The sequence below is a fragment of the Nilaparvata lugens genome, chromosome 3 (genome assembly GCF_014356525.2).
Source record: "Nilaparvata lugens isolate BPH chromosome 3, ASM1435652v1, whole genome shotgun sequence".
In the NCBI taxonomy this organism is placed as follows: domain Eukaryota; kingdom Metazoa; phylum Arthropoda; class Insecta; order Hemiptera; family Delphacidae; genus Nilaparvata; species Nilaparvata lugens.
In genome coordinates this window covers 75653136-75672790 of record NC_052506.1, presented here as the reverse complement: position 1 = coordinate 75672790, position 19655 = coordinate 75653136, and the positions used below count along the sequence as shown (strand labels likewise).

The following is a 19655-nucleotide window of genomic DNA, read 5'->3' as shown; positions in this document are numbered from 1 at the left end:
TCCATTGATTAAAACTTTCACAATATTCCCATTTATAAATAAATCCTTAGTTTAAATAATGAAATTAACGTTTTGGTAGAGAGTTAGTGGGGAGGATATTTTTAATATTCTTTCCGAAGAATGGACATTGATATGTCCAAAGCTCCGCCAATTTATGTAGATGCATAACAATATAATTATTATCTATAGTTATTGTATTACAAATTGCTTTTTCATATCATATACAGTTCAATAATTATTTTCTTAGTCTATATCATGTAAATTCATCTATAATTTTGCTGTATTGTAAGCTATTGTATATAAGTGTATAAGACAGTATATATTGTAATCTACATAAATAAAGTACTCAATCAATCAGTCAATCAATCAATAATAATCCAAAAAGCTTGAAATAATGCTATATATTCAAGGTTATAATTGATCATGTAATTTCTTTTTTCTACATTATATATTTTTCCAGTTCGAGTTTCTACCAATACAGTCAATATTTCATTGATATTTACTGGAGTGAGCTCAGCTTCCAATCTCTAGAACATTTGGAAAAGTTCAATCTCCACTAGAGCAACTCGCTCTCGAGAGCAACGTACTCTCTCATAATATTTGCGATCAATATTCTAGTAAAACTACTCACAAAGTCTTGAGAATTCATTCAAGCTGTCTAGCAACAAAATATTTCGTCCAATAAATCGAATGAGCGGAAAGTCGAAGTTGTCATTTCGTTTCTTTTCCCTCTGACATCGAAAGATAATTGCAACGGAATTGGAATTGCGTTTCCTTTGAAAAATGGCAAAAAATAAGAATCAACCGATCAAACGTCAGTTGTAGATGAGATCACTCTTCCCTTTCTATATTCTCTTTTGAAGTTCGCCACGGTAAGGTTTATTTTCCATTTGCCAAAGTAGAGTGAGTGGTTTTCTTAATTCCAGCACAGCGTCTCTTAGCACATTCTCAATATAATTTCCGCAGAGGGGTTCGACGAAAGTGGAAGGGATGTTAATGCTCGACGAGAAGTTAAGCCACGTGATATCCCCTATGGATGTCCTACATCTTTAATGCCCAATAAAAGCTACTAGTACTGCATTCTCAATGATTTATACTATGTACTCACAGAAGTTCAAACATTGTTCATAGGGGCCTCTCCAAAACGTATTTCATATTGAAGAAAGGATATTTTTATTTTTGAATTACATTCATAAAATTGTTGGGTAGAAGAAGAACAGGTGCCAATTATTATTGAATAAACGTATAGTGATAGTTTATGATGATTTTTTTTTGTTTTGCTGATATAAAAATTCAAATGAAACACACACTCAACTCAGTGCTATTTTGTTCAATAATCAATATTATATCAATTATAGACTAATAATATTCATATAACTTAAGTTAATGACTCTAACAATAGAGTTCTTCACAAGCTTGATAAGGAGACTGAGATAATGTATACTATCAAGAAACTAGAATAATTGGTGTATCTAGGACATATCATGAGGAATTAAATGATATACAAGTTGCTGAGATGTGTACTGCGAGGGAAAGTTGTTGGCAGGAAAGGCGTTGTCGGAGGCGTATTATATCTTGCTTGAAGAATTTGAGAACGTGGTTTGGAGTGCCTACCCCCGAACTTTTCAGAGCAGCTGTCATCATTGTCAGAATGATTGCCAACATACGTTAACAGAGAGGCACCAGAAGAAGAAGAACGAAAGTTGATGCACATTGATTGGTTACGCACACTGATTGGTTAGCCTGCTGAATGCTCATCAGACATCGGAATAATTTATATTTTCAGCCTGATCGTAGTTTTGCACACCCTGAGTATAGTTGAGATTCAAGGTTTCAACTGAAATTATTGAAGGATTTAACATTATTCAAAATTACTATTTGTTTTACATTCCTGGTGGTTTGAGATTACATGAATAAATTTCCAATTTAGCGTCAATTAATGTCTGACAGTTATTTCAAGAATCACCCGCTCGTCTGCCTGAAAGAACAGAACGGTCAGGTGAATAAGAATCAGCTCTCAGTGTAAGTCGCGATTGACCTGCATGTAACATCGATACATTGTAGAACATAGGTTTGAACAGAACGGCCATGTCTCGAAACAAGTTCCTTATATAATTATATAATCATTGATAAAATTGAATGAATATGATATGCAATAAGAATCTACAATTTATTTTCTGGTTCACGCGAGATTATTCTAAGCATATCAGGATTTCAAGAAGCTACCGGTATTTTTCTAATATACAGGTGAACATTGTTGTTGATATTGTGTGATGACGGAAAATATTGCTCAAAAGACGTGAGCTTTATAAAATGCGAAAATCAAATAACAAATGAAAATTTCATATCCAGGACTGAGCAGACGTGGTTGGCGGATGAAAACCGCGACGAAATTGGTTGAGCTGAGTCTGAAGTGGTGAGCTCTCTCCTCTCTCACTTATTCAAGTCTCGTTCTTATTGTGTCTTCTGGTTATGGTATTCCTTGGCAGCCACCTACTGCCTCTCATATTGGACTACCATATTTGTCGGAGATATTAAAACCGGTGGAAATGGCTTCTCGAAACTTCGTTCTTGAATGTCGATGCTGCTGCTGCTATCACTGCTTTGAAAAATTTTCATCTCCCACTTTCTCCGCAGGGCTCAATCACATTTTCCTCATGAAAAATAATCTTCATGTTTTTGAAGAGAAAAAACAATGTAATACAAATCAAAAAGAATCTTATTTTTGAATTATAAACACTCTTCTACCAGACTGAAGGCTAAAATAAGATTAATGGGTTAATGTTTGTGCAACTTTTTATTCTCTTTCATTTTGTTTCATTTAGTACACAATAACAACATTGAATAAATAATTATGAAGGATTAAGCTGGATAAACCCAAACTGTTTCTCTCCCTAATTTTTATAGGAAAAAATAGTTCAACTGAGGTTATGTAAACATTTCTCATTAAATATCGTACAATATCCCAAGACTACCCACTCAATTCCACTGTAATATCGCCAGGAGCGATAATATATCTCGCGGCATGCATATCTTGAATAAATAATGCAAATTCACCTGTAGCAATATCAATTACAATAATTCGCAAGTCTGACTGCAACAAATAATTGGGTCCATATTTATGAACAAATCTAAGTTGAATTGACATAAAACTCCATATTTATTATAAACTCCGATTGCGTCCTCGTCAAGCTTACTCGATGAAGTGCTACTATCTTGTATTTCAATGTTCTTGACAGTTGAAACACTACAGGCCGTGACGTATTCTTGAAGGATTCCAGAAAGTATTCTACGTCAAGTATACTTCTATTTTAATAAGTTTGCGTATAATCAATATGCAAGAGGTATCAAGAAAATATGATAAAAATAGGCTCGGCGCAGAGCCTCAAATCTTTCATGATTATATTTCATGGAGATGAACATTATTCTCAACCACCAAGTATTTGGTATTCCAGTGAAGCATGCTCCACATCGATCATTCTTCATAAATAATACGGGCCCAAATCATCTACTTCCAACTCTGAAAGTGTTCACCCTTTCTTCACATTGATGATAGACAATTCACTGTCAAAAACAAACGGTAACGTACAGTTCAAAACAGTGATTGATAGAATGATTTTCTGATAATCGCTTTTGAATACTTCAAAGTAGTTCTGAACATTCGTTACTCCTGAGGCATTTACTCGTCATCACACGCCCGTTTAACAATCAACTAATGTCGTAATCGACTATCAATCCTGCCTCGGTACACAATGGTGCTATCAAATGGAGAGATTTTTGACATCAATGAATTAATCCAACAATGGCTATGATCTAGCTGTATGATAGAAGTGATGCGATGCCTATATGCATTGGGCATTGGCCAATTCACTGACGTACAACACAATGTTGAGTATTAGTCGTCACTAATATAGGTAGCTTTCCTTGTGGCTCACCCCTTGATGATGCAATGCAGTCACTGGCTTTGACCAGTTGTAGCCTCTTGTCCCATTAGCCAATTGATATGGCTCCAGGCGTTTTCAATGGAAAGTTGAGTTTCTCCATTTGATTCTAGCTTCATATCATTTGATAATGTGATTGCAGATCAGCTCACATCCACAACAAACATGATCAGAGTTTCCTGTCCAGATTGAAGCTTGATGATAAGTTGCTCTCTAGAAGGAAATTATTGTTTATTGTCCGAAACGCATTTGGTTTGTTTATTTTCGAGTGAAGGTGTTTTAATATGATGATATAGGTTATTAGAGTACTAAGTTACGAACAGATCAGATCGATATGTAGATTTCAGCACACTATCGATCTTCTATGTCTGATATCTATATCAATGACTTCGAATTATTCCATCATTGCAGAGTGGTGTCGATGAAGGTTTACACCTTCAGGGGCTCAAATTGCTTTTTTCTAATATAATAAAGTAACGTACCAGTCACTATACTGATTGAGATTCCCAAACTGAGAATTGAAGGTAAATCTTATGATCTTAGTTTGCTAATCATACATTGTTTAGCTTAAGATGGCTTATTATTTAATGTATATCGAGTGGGTGATATACTCTACAATATGTTCAATGATAGACATTTAACAAATAACAGAGATAATTGCAAGACGTTAGAGCTTCTTACATCAAAAACTTGTAGAGATCACGAGTGAAGATATTATATTCAAAGAGAGGTAGCAGGTGCAGGTAGCAGATTTCTTAGAACAAAATTGATGGAGGTTGCAATTTGGGAAAAACCAATTGTCATGTTTTAACTGATGAATTTGACATTGTTTAGAACATTATCAAAAGTTTGGTTGAGTTAAAAATACCATGCATGTAGCAAAATGTGAGTGAATGATACTCTTCACTCTTCCCCCACTTCGAGGAAGATCGGATTAAATAACTAAAGGAGATAGGAGTGGTATCTGTATCGATCCTGCTCTCCCCATTTCAAAAGTTTGGTTTGTCGATGGGAAACTTAGGAAAATGAAAACAAAGCACTAAGGATCGTTCACTCTTCCACCTCTAAAAGCCACGACATTGCTGAATTATAGATGTGGAAGGATTTCCAAGCACTAAGAACCAGTTAGGGTTTGGAAAAACGGCAGCTGCTGGCTCCATCCACGCCACAAAATGACATCTCTAATTGACACTTCAAATAAGCAAGCAACACCGGATCTCCATTTCTCTCTCCAAGCTACGCACACCACAAAACAACCACTATCTGGAAAAGCGCTCACTGTCTATGCTTTCTGAATCTCATTCAGCCATCAATTACTTACTTATTCCATTGAATGACATCAATTTGACACAATTTTTTCTTCTTGGAATCCCCTTCATTTCGCCTCTCTTATTACAAAAAATATCCGAATTGATTCTATTGGATATTCAATTTCGAAAAAAGATACGTGACAAATGTCATTGAGGAATATTGGTCGTGGAAAAGTGAAAAGAAAAACAGAGGAAAAAGCTCTTTTTCAGTTCTCCTTGTGAGTAATTTTCATTTTTATTGATACTTCTACTCCACTTGAGTGATTCCACCTCTATGAGTTTCAAGTTTGATTATGCAACTAAACACACACTTCTCTGAAAAGTAGTGTTAATAAGAATGATGGATGTTGGCAATTCCTACAGAATTCTAGAGGTATAATTTTGCTACTTCACTACTTGGAACCTTCCTAATTGAATTGTTCTAATGCTGTTCAATGCACACTCATTCAACAAGAGGGAATCAGAATCAGCCTGTTTCCTATAAAAATGATATTTGGTATTGTAAAGCATTTTTCTAAGCATGAATGAAAACAGTTTTGCGGATTGCCTTGTATTCTATATCATGCGTGGGGTCACTTGTGCTAGCTAAAGTGGTTTTACAAGATACTCGTAGCCGATAAGTTCTCTTGATGAAGTACCTAACTCTTTGTATTATATTCTCTATTGAGCGCAATTATATGAAGGATTATAATAGAAAGAACTCACCCTAGTGCTGATTGATAATTAATCTGCCTGCCATTGGTTGAAGTCCGAGGAAAGCCCGAATTTCGATACTTTTACTATGATTAACTGCACTTTTATTAACTCATCCGCGATTATACCATATCCTACACTATTAAACGAGCAACTTCTGTTTATATGTTTAAATGTTTAGATATTTAGATGTTTATATGTTTGTATTTCACCTTTCAACAGATCTCGAAAACGGCTCTAGTGATTCTCACGAAATTCAGAACATAGTAGGTTTATAATATAAAGATTCGATTGCACTAGGTTTCATCCCTGGGAAAACTCGCTGAAGGACATTAAAAAGATAATCATTATTCATCCTTGGAAAAACAGCTGGTAATAATTATTTCGCCGTCTGTTGGTGATAGAAGTGAGTCAGCGATTTCATGAGTGTGGGACTGTGACAAAATTATGACTCAGATGTTGAACTTTTGTAATAATTCAATCAGGTACTTAGTGCCGGTTGCAAAAAAGCCGGGTTATTTTCAATCCTGATTAATTACAGTAGATCCACCTTTTTGAAATGGTCTTCTCTGATTTGGTTCACGTGAAGTTGATCAGGATTAAAATTTAACCGGCTTTTGTGCAACTGGGCATTTTGCATTTTGCAGTGAGGGAAATTTTTTCATTTCTCTGGGAATAAATCTCAATTTACTGTGATCAGATAGAACATTTCTGTATGAACGATATTATAATTTCTTCTTTCGTTATGCATTTTTATGCTTTTGTACTCCAGAGCGAAGCTCGGTCCCCGATATTTCAAATTTATTCTACATTGAAATTTTTAATTTTGAACATACATTTGAGTACATTGATTTCGAGAGCACGACACGCAACCGCCCGATATTGAAGTGAGATCAGAAGGAAGTCTTTTCAAGTCTGAACTATTATAAAAAACACGTTTTCCAGTTTGATAACAGAATCGTTCAAAGTAGTTCTAGAAGGTTCCATTGGATAATAATATTATTTATTGAATTATTAATTTTCATGATCGAACTGTTATAAATTTTTCAAATAAAGTGCTCATAACATTACAAAGTTTAACAATATTCCTTCAAGCTCTTGAACACTATTACATTTACAATAATTTCTAATGTTTCATCCATGATGTTAAATAAAATTTAAAATCCTCATTTCATGAAGTGTCCATGGAAACTTGTTGCCAATTCACGATTCACTAAGAACCTTGTTTGGTTGGTAGTGGCATGGCAAACCTTGCTAATTGAGCGGCGGGAAATACGTCATATTTTCGACTTTGCCAGTTGCAACATCACAGTATATTATCATAGAGAAACGATAGCGTGAGTAGATATCCCATGGTATAGGGCGTTTCTGTCGCAACTTTTACTGTTATCCCAAGCCGATAGTTCACGTAGCTCTTTCCTATGCAGCTGTGTGACGCTGGTAGTCTCTCAAATTGTGCCGTTCATACACTCTCACCCCAACAAAACAGTAACAATTGACATTAATCGACAGTTATCGGCTTGAGATAACAGTAAAAGTTGCGACATAAATTCCCTATACCATGGGATATCCACTTACGCTATTGTTTCTCTATGATATTATTGAGAGGATTGTCGATTACATGGAATGCACGAAACATGCCCAGAACTATGATCCCGTCTTCTGAGTTGAACACTCAACAGTCTTGTAATTTGATCATTAATTAATACTATGATGTAGGTCTTGTTACCACTCTGGACAATGTGATTGTATCAACTTGATAAGCACCATTCAAATCACCACACTGTCAAGTGTACGATGTTTGATTGATAATAATACCAGGTGAGTACAATGCTGTAACAAACAATAAACCAAATTGCGGCACATTGTCCAATTCCCTCCACTGTAGATCAATTATTGATTTGTCACATGATTATATTGAGTGATGAAATCAATGTTTTTCAAATTTATAATTGATGAGATTTATTGTTTTCATAGATAATTCTGATCATTTTCTCAACTAGAAGAAAACACTATTAATTAAACAAATTTCGAAGTATCATCGATTCATGTGATAGAATATGTAGAAATCATAATCATCATTCCATGTATTTTGATCGAAAAAGTTGCGTACAGAATTAGAAATTGTCATCACACTTGCTTACAATGTTTACTCCTACATACAACAAAAATATCAACAGTATTCGATCCTTTCATAGTATCTGAATACTGAATTCTCATAGAGTGGTAGGTACAGAGTAAACGAATAAGAGTATCGAGTTTTCTAACCGACATTGCATGGAAAAAGATTTTATATTCATTTTATCGAGTACTACTTCATACGTATTGCATCATTCAATGGGGGCCTACCCACTCCAGCACTCTTTATAGTCATCGATTTCAATGGAAGTGTATTGTATTGAGAAGCCGAACAGATGCTAATAAAAGGCTTTATCAAAGACTAATCCGTGAATCGGGAATCATGATCATGGAAGAGAAATGTTGGGAAATTTTACCTTTAATTTGGTGATGGGGGAATCTGCGTATGTAACATACTAAAAAAAACAATGAAAAATGTGCAGTTCCACAGACGAAAAGCAATGTAGTTAGACTAGAAACTAGAATATCAAAATACGACACAAGAGTACTGTATTAGTTTTTTGATCAATTGAAATTGCATCAGTTATCATAGTCACCTATTTCCATAAACTAATATGATTGTAAAATATCCAGTGAGAGCCTGATTTGATCGATATTCCTGTCACTACAGTGCACATAATTATTGTTGTTCTAGAATACAAAACATTGTGAATGGAGTGGAATTCCATGCTTTCAGTAGATGAACATGAATTATAAAAATTATTTTATTATTAAAGATCATTCATGCTCCATTTTTAAATAACACAATCCATGGAGTTTGTTTAAGAATGTGTAATTGCGGAAGAATTTACTCGTATAATGAATCATGAATTACTTATTACGAGGAATGGAAACTCTCATTGATAACCCTACTGAACACTGAACAAACCAATTATCTGCAGTATCAAGTGTCATCAGACTTCTTGAGAAGATTGATACTGTTGATCAAAAATAGGTTCTTTTCATAGATAATAGTATTTGGAGGCATCGTTATCGCTTAAATTATTTCAACGCTTAAGTTTAACGTTTCAGTTATCTCAATTTTTTCCATTTTGCTATCTCTGGATATTCATAGTCTTGATTTCCTTAGCAATGTTATCGAATCTCTAGACAAGAAGATAAACACAGATATCAAAAACAGAATACAAATTATCGGAGTATATTTGAGTCTTTGACAGAGAAATTTGATTATCCTATGTATAAGTATAAGTAGAATCCTATAACTATCCTATACTTTTCCTATAGTAGGATTTCAAATCAAACTTTTATGAATCTATCATGTTTTTAATTGAAGGTTTCTGATACTTGATCGTGATATAATATATCCCCACATCACGATCAAGTATTAGAAACCTTCAAAGAGGTATTATCGATACTGAAAGAATGAGTTCCCAGTAGGTAGATTGTACTTGGAAAATAGATTGGAATAAGACGGAAATGAGAAAGAGCATTAATAGTTTCGGATCATATAGGTTGCTACAAGTCTCAAGAGACGTGTAGTGCATTGGCTTGCCAGTGTATCAATCAAGAATGAATTGGATCAGGAAATAAGTTCCTTGCTCTAATTAACTGAGTTAACAGGTCATGTCACAATCCCATTTAAAATATAATCATGGAGTCAAGTCCTGACATTGACTGCTGGAGTTGGAAAAAATATCATATGACAAAGTTTATTTACATCCAACAAGTTGATATTATTATATGGGTGGAGGGGGCTACCATGTGGTAGTTGGAGTGGCAAATAAAATTAAAACTTGTTCTTAGCGTGGATTTACTGCCGGAGAGGGATTAGACAGGGCACACAAAGATTGTCGCAGAGGGAGAGAGACAGATGCAGTGCAATAAATCCGACGGTTTTTGAGGTAGATTAAGATGTGAGGCGGACAACCGTGAAATGAATTCCAAGGGTTCCCCCTGGGGTCAGGGGCCAAAAGTTCCAGCAGACACTTGTCGCTTAACCAAATGCCCCCTCCTTCTTCATGGCCCTCTCCCTTCCACCCTCTTTCTCACCATCTTTATTCGCTGTCGTTGGTTTCCGGCACTTCCTTTTACTGCGGGAGCACGTTCGTGAGTCAAACAGCCCCAAGGAGCGCCCGGACGCCCCACTCAATGTCCGCCTGTAACTCTCCAAATATCGCATCCTCTCTATTCTTGTCCACATAATGGAAGCGTTCATTGCGAAAATCCAGTTCGAGGCCAACTGTAGTTTTTGACATTTATTGCTCACCACAATTTTGAGACGGTGAACGAAGTTTACTGGACTATCTCACAAAACGTCAAAAATCATAAATCGTATCATTATCTCGTGCTTGTTTCTTGAACATTATAGTTATTCACGATAACACATGAGGTAACAGAATGAGATCTGAGTATTATTATTTCAAATGCTATTTACTGATACACTTCTTCCTTCACCTAATCCTCGAACCAGATACAAACTATAGTACATTATGGTTGGGCAATGAAGTATTAAAAAAGCAGTTAGGTGAATACTAATTCTTCATCAACCCTCAATTGTTTCCTTCAAGTGTGTAATTGAATGGCAATGTGTACATGTTGCCATTTCAATAATAGTAACATCAATAAAGTGAGAAAGATAAAACTTGTAAAATTGCGTCTATTTTTTGTTCAAACACTTCTGTAGACGTCGTAAGAAGTTGATATCGGTGTGCCGTGTGAGAGATAGGGTCATCTGCCATGAAGAAAATGTGGTAGATGAAGATTGGGATTTTGTGTTTGTTATGCTGTTCTTGTAGCAAGACCGAAAAATTCATCTTTTAGCTTGGCATTAGTCGAAACTTCATTATTGACCATTACTTTTTCCTTTGTCAATTTCAGATCGTCATCAGTCAATGCTGCTCCCTGCTTGATTTATTCGGTCACAATCGAGCAGACGACATAATCAATAGCTCAATACTGTTTAGTTCCAACATGCCATGTTTCAACATTCATAGGAGCTATAGCATTCTTAAGTTAAATTTTCCCTGGATGCCTATATAATTTCGTTCAAACCATCATTTCACACCATTTGCCATCTGCTGAGCCTATGTAGGAAATCTCAACATTTAAGATGATTTCACACCGCCGACATAGAAAGTGGAAATACGTAGAAATACGTCGCTTGAAAGACCGATGTATCGCCTAATTTGAATCAAACTGTCCATTTCAAACCTAAATTAAACTTTAGAAGAAGAGACAGCTACGTCTTTTAAAAGACGTATTTCAAGCTACGCGGTGTAAAATCAGTATAACGGTCCAATGATTCTCGATAGAGAGAACAGCAGAACCCTTTGGGCGTATATTTCGCGTAATTCTGGATACCTTCCCATACTATATTTTCAGACCTCATATGAACCTGCGTATCGAAATTGAACATGTATCGATTTATTACTTTCCTTGCCCTATTACCATAGGTAAGGAAAGTATTGCTTTCCAAAAAAAATTAAGGTACTCTAATTCAATGTTTTCTATACGTTTCATTACTTTCCTTGCCCTATTACCATTGGTAAGGGAAGTATTGCTTCCCAAAAAAATTAACGGTACCCTAATTCGATGTTTTCTATACGTTTCGAGGTCCCCTGAGTCCAAAAACATGATTTTTGGGTATTGGTCTGTATGTGTGTGTGTGTGTGTGTGTGTGTGTTGTGTGTGTGTGTGTGTGTGTGTGTGTGTGTGTGTGTGTGTGTGTGTGTATGAGTGTATGTGCGTCTGTGTACACGATATCTCATCTCCCAATTAACGGAATGACTTGAAATTCGGAACTTGAGGTCCTTACACTATAAGGATCCGACACGAACAATTTCGATCGAATGCGATTCAAGATGGCGGCTAAAATGGCGAAAACGTTGTCAAAAACAGGGTTTTTCGCGATTTTCTCTAAAATGGCTCCAACGATTTTGATCAAATTCATACCCAAAATAGTCATCGATAAGCTCTATCAACTGCCACAAGTCCCATATCTGTAAAAATTTCGGGAGCTCCGCCCCATCAATGCAAAGTTCGATTTTAGATTCCCAATTATCAGGCTTCAGATACAATATAAACAAAAAACAAATCAAGTGGAGTAGATTGAGCATGAAAATCTATACAATTAATGTTCAGTAACATTTTCACCTGAAATTGAAAATAAGCTTTAAATTCGAGAAAATGTGATTAATCAATTACAAATTATTGTTGATTCTATTAAATCATTCACTATGAAGAGATAGCAGACCTCATGTGTGTCTCCAGCGTTATTGCCCTGTCACCAGCTGGCTCAAATCTTTGAACAGTAGACTTGAGATGCGCGGGAACACTAGCGTCAGGTGATCAATTTTCATAACGGCAAGGGAAGTTGTGTGAGTGCGCCACACCAGATTTTTTTTCATAAAAATCCGAGAAAACGCTTGAAAAATGTTTTTAAATCCAATGTTAGTGTGCCTCTAGGAGAAAAGAACCCCTATTGCATCACTGACCAATACATCTTGAATTTTAAGAGTTGTTCGGAAGATTCATAGTTTTTTTTTTTTTGGTTAGTGAATAAATGAATGGATGAATAGCTGCGAGAGCCTTTTTGCAATTATACATTATTGATTACCTTTTTAATTGAATTTGAGTTCATTTCTCGAGAAAAGGAAGAAGGTGGTCATGCGAAACTGTGATGTCAGTAGAGAATTCTGAGACAAAAACAATCGCGAAATCACACGGCGAAGCCAACTTGGCGGATCGAATTTTCAAAGTTGCAGAAAAACAGTATATTATTTCAATGTTCGGATCCGTAAGGGTGCAAATAGAACGAGTGAGTCGCGGTGGAGATCGATGCCTCCAAACAGCTGTTCAATTATTTGAAACATTTGGTTTCATTGATATAGATAATATAGAATAACGGTAAAATCTACGTAACGATCTGACCGTACTGTTCGTTCGTATCTTTGCATCAACTCTGTGTTGAACTGCAAGCTGAAGAGTACCTTTGTATCTTCGAGGTTTCCCAATTCTCTCAATACATCAACCCGCTCATATCGAGATGAACAAGATCAGTTGAATACCAATAATGTCTAATTCGTTATTGGAGTTTAGTAAGACTAACACTTGAAGGAAATTAATTCACATATTATATTGGAATCATATAGTTATTCAATGTAAAGTGAAATCTCATTTGTCATATCCGAAGTCCAACTACGGTACTCACATTTCATTCCCAATTATTCTTTTTCTAGATAAGTATTATTGTCATAGCTCTATGTGGTTTTACCCCTGGGATAAGATTGAATTCTTCTTCTAAGATATCACTCGCAACTTAGAAACGAAAATCAAAGCTTGGAAATGTAGGTGAAATCAGAATTGATATAATTTTCCTTAAATGGTGGCTGCTTTGATCAGCCACGAAATCCTAGAAGTCTTACTTCTCAGAATGACTAGAAAACGAATTCGTTCATCAATCATAACGTTCATGTTATTCAGTATAATAACATTCCTTCTAATTCTTTGGCAGCACTCTATTCTCCAAGTCATACAAGACTCTGGGGCGTAAGTTATATCACTATATTATAAGGAATATCGGGAGTGAATTTCATGTTGTGGAATACTAAGGAAAGAGACCTAATGCACAGGGCAAACACCAAAGTATAAACTGCATGATTTACAACATCCCAGCGGTGCCGTAGCCGACTGTGGAATCGAAAGAAGTCGTTACTTGTATTACACCGTCAACACGGGAAACATTCGCTGCTTATGGCAAGCATGGAGATTCCAACGGCTTTTACAAGACTTTCAAATCGAAAATATAGAAATACGGGTATGACTTCTCGTGCTGGAGAGACATTTATGGCGACAGAAAGGAACATCTTTTTGAAAATTGAAGGGCCATGCGAATGCAGAATGTGTCGTAGAATGATTGCTATCAGCCATCTTGAATTCAGCACGGATAAAGCATATATCTTACATCAACCCGAATCATCATGAATAACGTGATACATCATCATAAATGTCACCTTCAGAAAGTTTTATAAATTTCAATTTGCAAGTTTGTTAGTAGCTGCTGCTGAATTAGGGAAATAATATTGAAGTTTTTCTCTTTCGAGACTCGAATCTCATCTTGCTAGAATATTGTAACAATTCAATGTGGTATTTTGCGAGAAGTGGAAAAGTGTGTTTATTGAAATATTGATTCAAATAGAATTAAGTTTTCCAATACCTTTAGAATCCAAAACAAATATACTTCAAAAATGTTCAAATGATATCACTCAATACAAATCACCAGTGATTCCCTGTTCATTGCTTGTTAAGGAAATGCGTCATTAGAGAAGTTATAAAAATGAAGCAATTATAAATACTGAAGTTTGATAAGGAGTACTCCTTTTTCAGTTTGCAGACATTGAAGCATTCAAGAAATAATACGAAATGTAATTATATTCAATCCATATGGAAGGTATTCAGTATTTGAAAGAAACGTTTTATCAAAATCAAAAAAAGAACGATACAAGCCTGAGTTAACATCAAATATTCAAATGATACTACTCAATATGAATCACTGTTGATTCCATGTTCATTGCTTATCAAGTGAATGTGGCATTCATGGAGTTATGAGATTAGGTACTGGAATTTTATAAAAAACACTTCTTCCACTTCAACAAGCACAAATTATTTGGGAAACGATTTGTAAAAATACAGAACGTAAAAATATTTAATCCGTATGGGAAATTGTAGTTGAGAAATTGAAGTTTTCTCGGAGTCAGAAGAACTTCCGCAGGGTTCTACAATATACGGCCACCATGCTAACTGCGAGTGAGATTAGTTCAGTTGAGGCCAATAACATTGTTCAGTAAATTTTTGTGACATTTCTGCGATGGATCCACTCGAGAGTTCACAAACACGGTAACGGGTATTGAAATTTGTTCTCTAGCAAACATATCTGAATGAGTTTAAAATTCTTACAAACAAAAATATAATATAAAAATATTTCAAATTATTAAATCTTCATTATTCAACTTCCTTTTTATTGGGAATCACCAAATTTATAGCGGTACAGTACTTCCAGCGCAATTCTCATGGCATCCCGTATTAAAGCATAAGGAATTGAACAATCCACGTAATTCGAATCAATCAGATTGTCAGTAGTTGATAGAATCTTTATCCTGCATGAAAATTGTATAAACCAATAAATTTTTCTCGGAATTACACTATGGATATTCGAAAATACAATATTAGCACGTGACTGTTAGATGGGAATTTGATTGTTTATAGTTTGTGTAGTTAAATAAGTAACTATAGTGATAAATCTCAAACCCCTAAGAACACTCTTATTGATATTTTTATATAGATTCAGTGGTTCAATCTCACAACGAACACAATAGGTTTCATAAAAGATTCCCGCAATGCAAAAATATTTCAAATCGCTGCTTAGAACGAATCCGTTTCATCTTATTCACTAGCAAAACTGCAAAATTAAGTTAGAAATTGAAGTATTGGAGCATAGATGGTTGAGCTACTCACCAGAGAAGTGAATTGTGATCTGAAGAATGAGTGATATTGCTGTCTGATAGAGCGCCATTCCTTTCTCCGTATTTTCAGCTACACTCAGCCATGTAGATTGGATCTGTGTACTCTGCGTGCATTCTGAAATGAATCAAATTGGATTTATCAGATTTTTCCATGAAAATTGAAAATGAATTAGAATCAAACATCACTCATCAAATTACACATATCTATCGAACATAAACCAATAAAATTACTCTCGTAGATGTCAATTTTCGTACGGTTGCAACATGCATGGAATTATTGGAATAGCAGAGAATTTATTGAATGAAAACAGTCGTGGTTCTCTTGAACGTACATGCATGCACAGTATTTGAATAGATTGGTATGTAAATTACTTCCAATGATGCTGGGAGTCGACTCTGGAGCAGTTTTTCTTTATCTCTACTCAATAGATTGATAAAGTCTAGAACTGGGTGATTTATTTTATATTCATGATTCATAATATGTTCCGCCACTTGGTCAGATTTACTTGCTAGGCTGCGATACTTGTTTTCCCTTGAATGAATCAAAATTTATCTGAGAAACATTCTACCCTGTAAACTGTTATATTGACTTATTCTTAAAAATATATGTCCTTATTTTGATATGAAGAATCTTAATTCAAAATTCATGATTATTATTGGTGACACCGGGATTTGTACGACACGAAAGTGATTTCCTATTCCCCACAATTGTTGATGAACGTTTTCATATCATTCAAGGATATAAATTATTTTTCATCCTTGCTCGAAATAGTCATGAGGCGTGAGACAAACGAATTATAATTCAAAATTTGTTCTCAATTCTGAATTTTATCATTTCCATCTCATTTCATTTAAGTCACCTTAATCTCATCTACAAAAAAATTACAAAATTTTAAGAAGTAATTTTACTATCTTCCTATTATTGTGCACTAGTAATTGAATTTTTCTACAAGGTGGAATTTTCAAAAACATAATATTCCTAGCTAGACTGATTTGATATTCAAGAGTTGATTTCATCTACGGGTCGGGAACGATGGTTGTATACAATATATTCACAATAGAATTGCCTATTCCAATAAGTCACTAATAATAGGGATTATTACAGTATAATGAATGTAGGTTTGAAGCGGGTATTTAACTGCGGTACTCAAGTAATAAGCGAGTCTTCGATAATGTATTTTGATAACATTCAATTTCTCTCTCATCTCTAAATCTTATGGGTTTTTCAATGTCCCAAAGTTCTTATTCCTTTATAGGATAATCAGAACAATTTTCCATTTCTAAAATAATTATGAATTATTATAAGTCTATAATACAAGAGATTGCTAAGATATTTCTTTTCTGCTTGAATAATAGCTCTGAAATTTAGAATAAGGATTAAAATACCACCTACTCTGAAATAGTAATATAATGGAAAATGCAAAGATAGTAGAGATTTCTATGGTAATGTAGGAAAACAACTATAATTGGGATATACAGATGTAAAAGATAGTTTTTTAATTTTTGCGGAAGAGATTGTGAAGAACCACAAGCTCTTTGATGGAATACCATAGAAGTATACTGTTGGTGATTTTATGTATGTATTCATGGAATAGATAACAAAATCGATCACCAAGTTACGAAGCTTAAATTAAGGAAAAGTAATAATGCAGCCAAATTTCTTTGTATGTTGCTATTGCTGAACAAAATGTAGAAAAAGACAGAACTTGAAACCTTTACTCAACTACAAATTACTAATTTCGTGTTGTTCTGTTAGAGAAGGGAGTTCCTTCGAAATTACATTTACATTCGAAGCTTTTCCATGGAAGAAATAATATTATTCTCCTACTTTGTCGAGAGTTGAGACTTTTGATATTTCATGACCTATGAATTTCACCTTCTTTGACAGACAGTGAAGTTTTCCGGAAGTTGGACGAAATTATGAAGTGGAAAACTCATGAACTTGGGAGAACTAGGAAATTTATGTTACTACTTTAGGAATTGTTCATAGTTATATAGGTTGAGATGTGTTGAATTGTTTGACAAAGAATGTTCCAATGTAAAGTACTCATATCATTGCGGTTAGTGTGAACCGAATAAAGAAAAATAATTTTCGTCATTATCACATTGGAAAGATATCTCTGGATCCTCATAGATACCCTTTCAACAATGACTCTGCATTCTGAAACTGCATTATCCAAAAGCAGCATGGAATAAATAAGCAATTTTTCCCAGTATTCGAAATACTCAAGCATTTATATCAATTATCTTGAGCTGAAGCTCTCATACAAACTTCAAAACCATCCTTTTTCGGCCAGATGTACTGTTTCATCATCTTCAATAACACACATTAGAAAAGAAGTACAAATACTTCTCAGACACGAATCGCGTGATTGTTGAAGCTTTGAAGTGTTCTATCTATCCTATTCATTCGCCGTTACCACAAATGTCGATTGCCGTGAAAATGCCTCCCATGCTATATTTATGACATTCAATTATTATCAAGCCATTCTTCCCCTAGAATTATTGTGAATTTAAAATGCAGTTCGACGTAAGGTGCGGAAAGCATTGAACAACATGAATAAGTTTGAACATATTTCTTATTTCAAATTCAGTTCAAATTCAGTTCAAGGCGAAATGTATTATTCCATCATAGTTTACATCAAAGTGTATTTCTTCCCTCCACCTACTATTTATATTGAGTTGTATTTTACTGAGTCCTAGTTCAATATAGTTGCTGCGCGATGATTCGAGTTGATATGGTTATTGTTATTGCTGCTGAATAGATTTTTTATTCAATAGACAAAGAGGAAGATTAACATTCAAGATGGCATTCAGATAATTTTATCATTGCCAGCAGATTAGTGGAATCGATAAAAACCGATATCTACACTGCAACCCACACGTTCTGTTAGCACCTTATGTGGGGGTAACTGAATAATTGATGAAAATCCAAATATCTGACTTAAACGCATAGGATTCCAGTCTGAAAGTGGTTGTCATTACGATAATACAAATTGGATAAAACAAGATAGTTTGGGAGCGATATTCAGTTGCTGATTAATATGTGTTTGAGGCAAGCGAGGCTGGCTTTGGTGGGGAGAAGTGCGACCAAACCGCTAGTTGTTAATTATGCGCTGATTGAGTGGTCAGCAGGCACTTGGGGTGGGGTCGATCGCTTCCTGTCATTGACTGCTGTCTCTATGCTATCAGTCTCCGTGCTACACTAACTGCATACTGTCCCTACACTGGCCACATACTCAAAGAGACAGTCAGCCACAACTCAGTATGATGGTAATGCACTGCACTCAGCAATACCATCATGCACACATCATGCAAATGCATCTAAGTAATGCCCGCCAATTATAAAAGCGAAATAGTGTTCATCGTTAGTTCTCTAAATACTGGATTAATAGTTTCATGCTCACAAATGGATTGCATGAGCTAGTTTGTTGATGCGAGGTGTTTGGGACTGTTCACACAAATTCCAAACCGTCGACATTTCATTTCCATTTCACTATTCAACAAATTATTCCAACAACTTATCATTCTACCAATAGTTTTATAAATATGGTGTGTTCAGAATAGCAAATTATGCTTGTACAACACTAATTTGATTATATACTCAAGTTATGAATAAGCTTACATAAAATTATCTTTACGATTTCTATACTAATTTCATGTTCATGATAATATTAAATAGCAAAACAGATTATGATCTTGTGAATAAATTATGAAAGATGTAGAATGCCTCTTCAGATCATCAGAGTATCAGTCTATGAAAGAATCACCTTATTATTATTCCTACAAATTTTCAAATTGATATGCTAACTAATTCATAACCCTAAATCACAAACCCCTTTTCTCTTCTTGAAGTATAGAATGGAAATGAGAGAAGAGTTGCTAATCAGTGATTGACTGAATAAACAAACTATTATGTAGAGTGGAAAATATAGGTCAATTTTGCAATATTTTGTGACAAGAAATAATCGTAACATAAAATGTTTCAGGGCAGTCATTCGGTCCTTGGTCACGCTGATACGATGAATTCATGTGCCTGCTACTCTTGTCTCACGTAGAATAGTGACTTCTTGAGAAGGATCGGATCCTATCCAAAGCTACAGGTCAACTTA

At 34.9% G+C, this 19655-nt stretch overlaps 1 protein-coding gene across 1 annotated transcript in view; it reads right to left on the bottom strand.

Annotated features, from left to right (window-relative positions):
* Positions 1-15652, bottom strand: part of LOC111051918 (carbonic anhydrase-related protein 10) — a 117050-nt gene extending 101398 nt beyond the window's left edge. The window contains exon 1 of the mRNA XM_039424594.1: positions 15536-15652. Within this exon, the coding sequence (XP_039280528.1) occupies positions 15536-15593 (58 nt within the window). The 5' untranslated portion in view covers positions 15594-15652. The remainder of the gene's footprint in view (positions 1-15535) is intronic.
* Between the last annotated feature and the right edge of the window lie 4003 nt (positions 15653-19655).